The sequence below is a fragment of the Lolium rigidum genome, chromosome 1 (assembly GCF_022539505.1).
Source record: "Lolium rigidum isolate FL_2022 chromosome 1, APGP_CSIRO_Lrig_0.1, whole genome shotgun sequence".
Lineage (NCBI taxonomy): Eukaryota > Viridiplantae > Streptophyta > Magnoliopsida > Poales > Poaceae > Lolium > Lolium rigidum.
Window position 1 is genome coordinate 116,918,834 of NC_061508.1, and position 11,968 is coordinate 116,930,801.

Consider the following 11,968-nt stretch of genomic DNA (forward strand, 5'->3'; position numbering starts at 1 on the left):
CAAAACAGGTAATTATTTTGAAGGTTTTAAAGGTAGCACACAAGCAATTTACTTTGGAGTGACGGTGAAATACCACATATAGGTAGGTATGGTGGACACAATTGGCAAACTTTGGTTTTTGGTGGTTGGATGCACGAGTAGAGCTCATACTCAGTACAGACGAAGGCTAGCAAAAGACTGGGAGCGACCAACTAAGAGAGCAATAATGGCCATAATCATGCAAAGCGACAAAACATTATTAATCAAAGCATAAAGTGATATTACAAGTCAAAAACTAAATGATCATAGAGGCTTTAGGTGACTGGTTTGTAGTCATAACATGGTGTAAGCATGTGCCAAGTCGACCCAATAACAGCATGAAAGGAGAATACCACAATATTATGCTTTTGTATGATGGAAAAAACAAATGATTCTTTCAACGGCACATTATGCACTCTCAGATATTTGAGACAAGTCATGCTACAACAATAATTACTAATCATATGATTAAATTAACATCTAACATGACATGCCAAGGTTTATGTCACATTCTAGACAAGCTTCCTTTTGCATCACTATAAGCATGAAATATTTTACTCGTCTCCAACACCAATCAACTTATTTGAAATAGCTCTCAGAGATGAAAATCAATATGTACCAGAGAGCTAATCATACATAAATAAATAAAGAATACTAACGAGCTCTGAACATAATTCGAGTGAAAGAACAAGAGTTAAACGCAATACTAGCAAACTAGAACACTCGCAGAACAATAAAAATAAAAACTAGAGTGTTCTATGCAATGAAAACGGAGCGTGTCTCTCTCCAAAAAAAATATGTTGGGGTACAACCATATGCTATAGCAAACAAACAAAAACAAAACTAAAACAAAAACAAAGACGCTCCAAGAACACATAACATATGAATCAATAAAAATATAGCATATTGAAAGATGACCTGATACTTTGTCGATAAAGAGGGGATGCCTTGTGAATCCCCAAGCTTTGACGCTTGTACCTCTTGAATATTTCTTGTGGTGCAGGGGCATCCCAAGCTTGAGCTTTTGTCCATTCTTCATCTTATCACATCATTCTTCTCTCCCTACACTTGAAAACTTCCTTCATACAAAACTTCACACAATTCTTATTAGCTGCATTAGTATAATAAAAATAACAAATCCACTTGGTTCAATTCTAACATAAATCAAACATACATTAAAACATTTAGCTATTGTAGAATTTTTTTGAAAAGCTCCTTTTCTCAAAAGAACTCAAAAAATAAGAAAGAGATCAAGCAGTAAATGTAAACGGTGATAGAAATCTGTCAAAGCAGAACAACAGGTAAAGATCAACTTTTCCAAAAATCTTATGTTGCTCAGCTCGAAAAGTAGTCAACTAACGAAAGTTAGATAATAACCTGGGGCATATGCACAAAAATTGGGAGCTCAAAATTCCGCTCTGGATATTTATACGAATTTTTATGGTGACATCACAGAATCTATTTTCAAGACAGCAACTTCCTCAAATCTTACTTTCTTCCAATTAGAGGTTATTCTTGGCACAAAAATGAAATAAAAATGATAAGAAGATATTATTACAGAGGTAACAACTTCCAAGACTCAACATAAAAGAAAAATTACAGAAATAATACAATGGGTTGTCTCCCATAAGCGCTTTTCTTTAATGCCTTTTAGCTAGGCTCAGTAATTTGAGAAGATGCTCACATAAGAAATATGAATTGAAGCAAAAGAGAGCATCAAGGAGAAAATATAAAACACATTTAAGTCTGACCCACTTTCTATGCATAGGAATCTTGTACACAAATAAATTCACAAAGAACAAAGTGACAAGCATAGGAAGATAAAACAGGAGTAACTTCAAAACTTTCAGCATATAGAGAGGTGTTTTAGTACCATGAAAACTTCTACAACTATATTTTACTCTCTCATAATAATTTTCAGTAGCCTCATGAATAAACTCAACAATATAAATATCACATAAAGCATGCTTTTCATGATCTATAAACATATAATTTTTTATAAAGCTCAAAAATAGTGGGACTAAAACATTCAAACCCACTTTTAACAATTTTATAACAGGATGATTGATCATTCTCAAGAGGTATGGGGCTCCAAGATAAAGTCAAGACTCCTCCTATCTCATTTTCAATAGTAGTACAATTAATATTATCAACCAATATAGGACCATCATCTAGAGTTTTATCATAAACATTTTCTAAGCAAAACTCTTTAGTACCATGCATTTCGAAATTAGACACAAATAAAGGATTATCATAAGATTTATCAAAATAGCATGGATTATCATAGATAACAGGAGCATAATTATTATCACAAGTTCTACTCATAGTAGATATTTCAAGAGAATCCACAGGAACATAACATTCATCCTCCTTTTGTAAGGGATAAAGAGCTACTCTCATCAAAAGGTAGGCATGGGTAGCTAATCCATTCTTCCTCCTTTTGTTCATCACTCTCCTTCTCTTTTTTATCTAATTAGATTTCAGGTTCAGCCATTTCTTCTTCCACATGTTCCTGCAAATTATGGATACATTCTTGTCCATTACTGAGTCTCACTTTATAATCAATGATATAAAAGTTATTGCTGAAATATTCTATGCAATAATCAAGGATAAAAGATACATATTCTGTAAAGTCTTTACAAGCAACACATGTTTCATAATTTTTAGACATGAAGGATTCTATTTCAGAAGCTCCTATAAATAATACAAATTGTTCTACTTCTTCGAACCCAAGATGAATATAGTTATTCCAATGATTTGTTCACAATTGAAACTTCTTTACTAAAGCCACATTGGAATTTAAGATGTTTAGTATCCTGTTCAGAGCAACAATTTATATCATGGCGTTTAAGCAAAATTTTAGCAATTAGATCCAAATTTTTTAACACGGCTCTCATGAATTTACCCTTATATGATTCTCTATACTTTATAAATGGTTCCATTGAGGGTCTAGAAGATTCTTTCATAACAACAGTTTTTTAGATTTTCGGTTTTTCAATTTTTTATGGATTTTCGGTTATATAAGAAAAATAAAACAAAACAAAAATAAACTAGAAAAAAGTAAACTAAACAAAACACAACTAAACAGAAATAAACTAAGCACAAATAAACTAGACAAGACAAAGTAAAATAAAATAAAAACAGAGAGACAGGTAAAGTGTACTCCCTAGGTGAACTTATGAGTAGAGCTATGCCTCCCCGGCAACGGCGTCAGAAAATAGTCTTGATAACCCACAAGTATAGAGGACCGCAGTCTTCGAAGGAAGTAAAACCCTATTGATTTGACATAAGGGGAGGTAAAGAATACTTATAAGCCTTAATAGCGGAGTTGTCAATTCAGCTGCACCTAGAAAAGCACTAGTAACAGGGGTGATGTGAAAGCAGCAGTACTATGAGAGCAATGGCAATAGTAACACAGCAGCAGTAGCACAGAGGAGATGGCACCGGAAAGTATTCTAGTGCGTAGTTGATTTTAGAGCAATGATGATGACAGAAGGACCGGGGTTCCTATCTATCTACACTAGTGGTAACTCTCCAAATAACATGTGTTGGGTGAACAAATCACAGTTGGGCAATTGATAATTGTGAGGGCATGGCAAATCATGCTATGATAGGATAAAGTTACTGTAATATTTAATTGGGCATTACAACATAATACATAGATCGTAATCCAACTGCATCTATGACTAATAATCCACCTTCAGGTTATCATCCGAACCCCTTTCAGTATTAAGTTACAAGCAACAGACTCTCGCATTAAGCAATGTGTGTAAAGTAAACAATAGAATCATCCTTAGACAAAATATTGTTGTTTTCTCCCTAGTAGCAACATCATATATACAATCTTAGAAGTTATTGGTCACTCTTCCAAAAAACTAGAGGCATTAACCCACTATCGAGCATAAATACTCCCTCTTGGAGATACATGCAACTACTTGATCAAGATAACTACAAGTACCGGAGAGCATGCAAGATCTTAAATAACAATAGTATAATAATATGATGAACAATCTGATAACAATTTCATAATTTATCGGATCCCAACAAACACAACACCAATTACATCATATGGATCTCAATCATGTAAGGCAGCTCATGAGATCATTGTATTGAAGTACATGGGAGAGAGAGTACCAACTAGCTACAGCCGAGAACCCCGTAGTCCAGGGGAACTACTCACGAACCATCATGGAGTCAAAGTGGAGGTGGTGGAGTCGATGGAGATAGCTCCGGCGGTCAATCCCCGTCCCCGCAGGGTGCCGGAACAGGAACTCCTGACCCCCGAAACTAGTCTGGACGATGGCGGGAGCGAAGGAACTTTTTGTGGACGAAGGCTTGTATATTCAGGGTTTTCTCGTCGAAGGCTTTATATAGGCGGAATATTTATGTCGGTGGGTTGCCTGGTGGCCCCACACGTACCCTAGGCGTGGGCTAGGTCCAGGCCACGCCTAGGGGTGGTTTGGGCGCCCTGCTGCGCCTCTTAGACCCCCCTCTGGACTTCATCTTCGTTTCGGTAAAATATTGACTTCGGATTTTGTGTCGTCCAATTTTGAGAATATTTCCTGCACAACTTTTCTGAAATACAAAAACAACCTGGCAATGTGGCATCTTGTTAATAGGTTAGTGCCAAAAATCATGTAAAAGTGCAACGAAGTGTAAGCAAAACATATATGAATTGGTGTAAAACAAGCATGTAGCATCAAAAATTATAGATACGTTTGAGACGTACCACACACCACCACGGTACCCCACGCTAAGGAAACACACACCACATACTCTCACCCAACGCACACCACACACTCCACCACTGCACACCTTCCCACACCTCACCTCCACCACCACACAGGCGGCGGAGGAGCACACCAGCGGCGGAGGAGCACACCACCGTGTGCCTCTCGAGATCTGGTGGTTCGCTGCGCGCTCGAGGCGGCATGCGCGGTGTGCGGCGGCGGCTCCGGGCGGGGAGCGGGCGAGGCGGCGATCGCGGTGGCTCCGGGCGGGTCGCGGGTGAGGCTGCTTGCGGTGGCGGCTCCGGGCAGGGCGTGGCGGCGTGCGCGGTGGATCCAGGCGGGTTGCGGGCGAGCGGCGGCGGCGGCTCTGGGCGAGGCGGCGTGCTCAGAGGAGAAGGCGGCGACGGCTGGCGCGGCAAGGATGGCGACGGCCGGCGCGGCAAGGATGGCGAGGTGCAATTCCGGTCCGGCAGTGGCCGCCGATTGCTTTTTTTCTTTTTTAGGGTGCTGTTTGTAAATGTTCCTGGGCAGTCTAGATTCTTTTACTGCTCTGTAATAATGAAAATGTACCTGGCGCTGCAGATGCATGCGGGTCGCTTGCCCTTTTTTTTTATTCCCAAAGATTTGTAGCACCGGCGAACCTAACATGATGCGCCGGTGGTAGCTCCACATAGTACATGGGTGCGCCAGCGATAGCTAATTATCACCGGCGTGTTACCACCGGCATACACATGTGCGCCGACAGTAGCAAAAAATGGTGCGTCAGCAATAGACTATTTTCTAGTAGTGGGGGCGCCGACAGAGCATACTCTATTTAGGGAGACTGCTCCCACACCGATGCCCCCCATACGCCAGCCCCGATAGGATTTGAAAGTTAAAATCATATTTTAAAACGATATTCATAAGGAATTTAAACAAAATTTATACAAAAGTAACGCGAATTTAAACTAAAAAACTTAAAAAAAAACATCTAGCGGCGCCGTGAGTCGAAGGCGCTGAAGTCCAGGTCGTCGCCGTCGTCGCTGGATTCCCCGAAGGACCAGCTGTCGTCCTCGTCGACCTTCTCCTCCTCTGGCGCTGGCAGCTCCGATGGTCCGGCGAGGTCGACGAAGTTAGCGCCGTGGTACCTGGCAGACCACATCGCCGCCTGCCGCGGGTCCATCGCGATATGCCGGTAGTCCTTGTTGACGAAGCGACCGGCGATGAAGTTCTGGCCGGGGAACTCCTCCGGGTCGTCGCCGCCACGGAGGGCCACCTGCGCCTCCGCCTCCATCTCCCACCATTGCTTCTTCTTCGCCGGCGGAAGTGGTGGCGAGGCCGTGGCGTGCTCCTCCTTGAGGCGGTAGCGGTAGCCCGACCCCGTCATCCGACGGGCCGGAGCAAAGGACGCGCGCCTCGCCCCGTAGTGGATGACGACGCCTCCGGAAGGAGGCGCGGGCGCGGCCGAGCTCGTGTGGGCGACGGCTGACGAGGATCCGGTGCGCGAGCTTCCGGATGCCGCAGTCCTTTCCGGCGCCATCTGCAGAGTCGGCGCCGCTGGCGCCATGCACGCAGCCTAACTGTGAGAAGTACAGCGGGTTGCGTGGCCTGTCGCCGCGGACGCGCTGGCGGAAGCCATACTGGCGTAGTGTGGTGACGACGTCGCAGCCGTACCACCAGGCACGGCGGCGGCCGAGGGTGTTGAAGCGGCCGCGGGAGCGATCGGCCGCCTGCGCGAGCTCGACGGCGCGCTCATCTTCGAAAAGCAGCTGCCAGGCTGGGCTGTCGACCACGTTGTCCGGCAAGTTCCTCTCCGCCGGCGTTATCAGGCTCTGCCGTTCCCTCGCAAGGGCTCGCGTCTGCGGTCCTGCCAGTGGCGACGGTGGCACGGCGAAGCCGGCGTTGGAGACGCGCGAGCCGTGCGGCAGTTTGTACTGTACTGGCACGGGGACGCGGTGCCAGACGCCAGTACAGTACATCGCCTCGTCGAGGCTGAGCTGCAACGAGCGGAGCACGCCGCCGCCGGCCTCGTCGTTGTGCGCCATCATCGGTGGGTGCGTGGGAGGTTTGCGCGGCGGTTGGACGATGACGGCTAGGGTTGGAAGGCGGAGAAGAAGAGAAGTGCGCGCCGGTGAGGTTTTAAGGGAGGCGACGGATGCGCATTGAAGGCGCGTGGGTAAGGTAGGTGGACGCCGCGTGGCCAGTCGCCGCCCTCGTCGCTGCTGGGGTTTCAGCGCGGGGGGCCATTAACGCCGACGACCAACCTTCCCGCATCGTTTCCGATGCGAATCGTCGCGTCCTCTCGCTGACAAGGCGTTTTCACCTGCGAAAACCGTCGTGCTGCGAGGCGCCGGTGCGCCCGATTCGCGCCATTCGCCAAGAGACCGGCACAGGGTATTAGGCAAAAGACTCTTGATAAGTAAGGCTATTTTTGCTTTTTCAAAGAAAAAATGGTAGGAATCTGATCGATTCCACTACTTTTGCTTGAAGAAGAGAACTATTCACTTATCAAGTTGTCTCTTAACACAATAAAAGGACATCTAAAGGACTGTTAAGCCTAATAACCGAATAGCTTTACCATTCCATTCGCTTCGGGATACCCATTTTCCGGGTTAAAAGAAAGGTATCCCTCCGCTTCATTCCATTGACTTTTATGCGATTCCATACCTATCCCGGGGAGGAAGAGTTTGTAGAGGCGCCCTCGTGGGGGGAGGGCTCTAATGTACTCCTAGTAGAATTAGTATCCCTCAACTCAATGAGGGATACAATAACTAGCCTCTAGCGTCAAGTAATACCAGATGGAAGGGTATTCCTTGACACAGAGATATACTGATCTTGTTTCCCTCGAGCCCAAGTCTCGGGAAACGCTAATGGCAAGGTACCGGCAAGGCAAGGTACCGATCAACAAGTCAACAACTGACGGTTGCTTTCGAGTAGCACTTCCATAAATAAATAAATAAATAAATAAATAAATAAATAAATAAATAAATAAGAGTATCCTCCGTTTAGGAGGACTTCCCTAAATAAGGAAAGTAACAAATGGTATTAGTTGGATGACTAGAAGAGGAGTGGTTCAAGGAAACACTACTCGATAGCAACGGCCCATGGAGTGCCATGTCGGGCCCGCTGCAGGCGCCACCCCTTGATAGGGGCCGGGGTAGATGTTAAAGTATGTTCTTAAACCCCTTGCTAGGGGCAGGGGTAGATAAATAAAAAGTATCCTCCGTTTAGGAGGACTTCCCTTTATAGTGAAAGCAATAAATACTGAAAGTAGTGCCAAGCGTTGCCTAAGCGCCTCCCGAGATTTGGGCTCGAGGGAGGTAAGATTAGTATCTCAGAAACAAGGTTATTCCCTTTTGTTAAGGATACCATTATCGATGGTATGCCTTAACGCTATAGGCTTTATAGTGTACATGAGAGATACTAGTGTTTACTTCCTAGACTATTTAATGTTAATCCCCCGGGGGTAGGGGGTCCCTGATAACCTCTTCCAAGGGATATGATAACAAATAATCAGTATTTCTTAACGGCGTCGGTATAAGGCTATTTTCGCTGTGCATCCGTAAAACGCTATCGAAGCCGCTACGAAGTGAAGATGCGAAGCAAAGATGCCGGTGTGTACCTGGAGTTTTCAGGATAAAGCAAACGTGGAGGCCGATAGTTGCGTCAACAGAAAAATAATCTACACGTGGAAGAGAGCACAGGAAAGATCTGTCCACGCAACTCCGTATTTTGAAAGATGGCGCCACCTTGCGCTGTTCGTGGCCGTGTTTCATTGGCTACTCGTTTCCTGAACATTAATGGCCCGAGCGGAACTAGTCCACCACTCTAGTCCGCACTGCTACCCAGGAGCAGTGGAGCAATTTGGGCGAAATCGTGCGCGAACGGCGGAGCAGGCGATACCCATAATATCTTTTCTTTTTTGGATTAATCGGAAAAAAGAATCATCCCTACTGCTTCCCTTGAGTTCCTCTGAAGAATCAAGGTAATCAGTACTTCCTTGCTTTGTTAGTTCTGCTGCAATGCAATTCTGGTCTAATTTAGGTTCATGTCAATTTATTGCAGCTTTGCACAAATTAGGCTACCCGAAGCCCCGATTTTTTTTTGCCACCGATGGAGTTTGCTGGAGCGCAAGTGAGCGCGGCCACGGGGGCCATGGAGTCCGTCGTCGGCAAGCTGGCTGCTCTGCTTCACGACGAGAACGAGGATTTCAACGGCGACGTCGAGTCCCTCAAGGCCGAGCTGGAGGCCGTGCACGCGCTCCTCAAGAACACATCCGAGGCCGACGATCTGGACGAGCGAGCCAGACGCTGGATGAAGGAGGTGCGGGAGCTCTCCTACGACGTCGACGACGGCCTCGACGATCTCATGCTCCCTGCTGGCGACGGATCTGGTAACAACAAACCAGATGGACTGGCAGGGAAGATCAAGATCTGGCTGAGGGAGACGACGGCTCTTCGTCGGACAGGCGAAGAGATCGTTGCTGGTATCAACTTATCTAAGGCGAGCGTCGAGGTGGAGGATCCCCGGGACTGCTATCTGTACAGGGAGATGCCCGAGCTCGTCGTGGGCGTCGACGGACCATCCGCTGAACTCGTCAAAATGCTGGGCATGGGAGGAGGAGGGGAGGATGCATCAGTGCAGCAGCAGCAGCTGAAGGTCGTCTCCATCGTTGGATGTGGGGGGTTGGGCAAGACGACCCTCGCTCGTCATGTTTACCGCACATTTGGAGGGCAGTTCAGCTGCCGGGCTTTTGTGTCGCTCTCCCGAAAACCTGAAGTGGTGGCGATCTTGAGGAATGTTCTTAGCCAATTGGGGTATGATCAAACCATACCAGGAGATGTACAACCGCTCGTCGATTGCATCTCCAGCTTCCTTCAGGATAAAAGGTATGCCGGTAAAAGACAATCTAAAGTTTTAACTATGTACTTCTGAAGAATATTAGCAATGCTATGCTTAGATTACAAACTTAATATATATATATATATATATATATATCAGCTGTAGCATATGCTATCTCACTTTATATGTTCTGGCGATGGCAGTTCCATGTTGTCATTACTTAATTACCCCTTAATTCTTTTGTTCATGCCAAAGTAATTCCATTGTGAAAAGTTATATGGCCTTCCTCATATTTTCTGTTTACTAGAAAATGATCATGGAAATAACATGATCCCAGCTTGCCTACAAACATTTCCTACATTTTCAGACGGTTTTAGGAGGGTGTTTCCTTTATTTTTTTGCTGCATACAGTTTTAGATTGCTGCAGCATACTTCTAACATTCCTAAATCGCGCGCCAGGTACTTCATCATAGTCGATGATGTGTGGGATGTTCAAACATGGGATATTATCAAATGTGCTTTTCCCAGAAGCAGTCATGGTAGCAGAATACTAACAACAACACGTATACATGAAGTAGCCAAATCATGCTGCGCTTCATACCGGGGTCGGGTTTATGAGTTAAGCCCTCTCAGTATTGTGGATTCAGAAAGGCTGTTATTGAAAACAGTGTTCCATTCTGACGAGCAATGTCCATCACACCTGAAGAGAGTGTCTGGTATGATCTTGCAAAAATGTGGTGGTGTGCCCTTGGCAATTCTCGCTGTATCTGAATTGCTGGCTGCCAACACACATGAACATCAGTGGGAGCAAGCGCACAATTCTATCAGGCATGGACTTGGAACCAATCCTGCTGTTGAAAGAATCATGAGGATACTGTTGCTTGGCTACTCTGATCTTACTCATTGCCTAAAATCTTGCCTGTTGTATCTGAGTATATTCCCAGAAGGTTATGCTATCAAGAAGGAACATTTGGTACTCAGATGGATTGCCGAGGGATTCATTCGTGAAGAACATGGATATACTCTGTATGAATCAGGAGAAAGGTGTTTTAATGAGCTCATCAACAGGAACCTGATCCAACCAGGGGAGATTAATGAGTTCGGTGAAGTGGAAACCTGTCGAGTACATGGTATAATTCTCGATTTCATCGTATCTATATCCAAGGAAGTTGATTTTGTTACTTTATTAGGTATACCTGGTATAAACCCTGAGCCAGAAAACAAGGTCCGTCGGTTGTCACTACAGGAGGGAAGTGATATTCCAAAAGATCTTATCTTATGTAATGCCCGCTCACTTACTGTTGTCGGGAACCGTGTTAAAATGCCATCTCTCTTGGACTTGAGACACTTGCGTATTTTGGATTTTGAAGGTTCTAGTGAACTAGAAGATCATCATCTTGCAGATATAGGCAACCTGTTTCACCTTAAGTATCTGAGGCTCAAGTATTCAAGAATTACCAAGCTTCCCGAACAAATAGCAGATTTACAGTACTTAGAGTCACTTGATATATGTGGAAACAATACAACCATTGAAATTCCATCAGCTATTAATCAGCTTAGACGATTGGCTCGTCTAGTTGTTAGTGATGACACTATATTGCCAGATGAAATTGGAGGCGTTAAAGCATTGCAGGTGTTGGAAGGTATTAATGTCAACATGCAGTCAACCAACTTTGTTCGGCAACTTGGTCAACTTTCCAACCTGAAGAAGTTGAGCATAAGTTTTATCAATTATTATGCTGGTGATAACTGGAAGGAGAACCAGGAAGAGATGGTCTCCGCGATATGTAGGCTAGGCAAAGCAAACCTTCATATTCTACACATTAAAATCAACGAGGGAGCAGATGAGATCTTCGAGGAATCATGGTGCCCTGCTCCACACAGTCTTCGGGAACTTGTCATCGAGGTGGGTATAGTATCAAGAGTACCAAGGTGGATTGGTTCACTTGTCAACCTCCATAAATTAGTCATCCTTATGTGGGACGTCGGCCAAGAAGATGTGCTGATCCTGGGAGGCCTGCCTGTTCTGCGGCATCTCTGCCTCACAGCACTGACAGTTGGATCAAAAGATGAACGGCTTAAAATTGACCGAATTCATGGTTTCCCTTCCTTGAGTCATTTCAAAATAGGTGGAGAAGAATGTGCACTAGGGCTGAATTTTGAAGCTGGGTCCATTCCAAAGCTACAAAAGCTTGAGCTTGAATTCGATGCAGAGGAAACCCTTTCGCTGACAAATGGTAATTTCAATTTTGGCATCGAACACCTCTCCTGCCTTACAAGCACAAGCGTCCGTTGTACTTATGATGAATCCATCCCTCCCACATTGGAGGCTGCCATGGAGAGAGCCATTAGTGCTCATCCCAATCATCCCACGTTGGTATGGATAAAATGAATGGTAC

At 44.9% G+C, this 11,968-nt stretch overlaps 1 protein-coding gene across 1 annotated transcript; it reads left to right on the forward strand.

The window, feature by feature from the left end:
- Nucleotides 1–8,614: 8,614 nt before the first annotated feature.
- Nucleotides 8,615–11,968, forward strand: LOC124680735 (disease resistance protein RGA5-like). Its single transcript, XM_047215790.1, has 3 exons — nucleotides 8,615–8,712; nucleotides 8,793–9,616; nucleotides 10,029–11,968. The coding sequence occupies exons 2-3, from the start codon at nucleotides 8,841–8,843 to the stop codon at nucleotides 11,959–11,961; spliced, it is 2,709 nt and encodes a 902-aa protein (XP_047071746.1). The 5' UTR covers nucleotides 8,615–8,712; nucleotides 8,793–8,840; the 3' UTR covers nucleotides 11,962–11,968.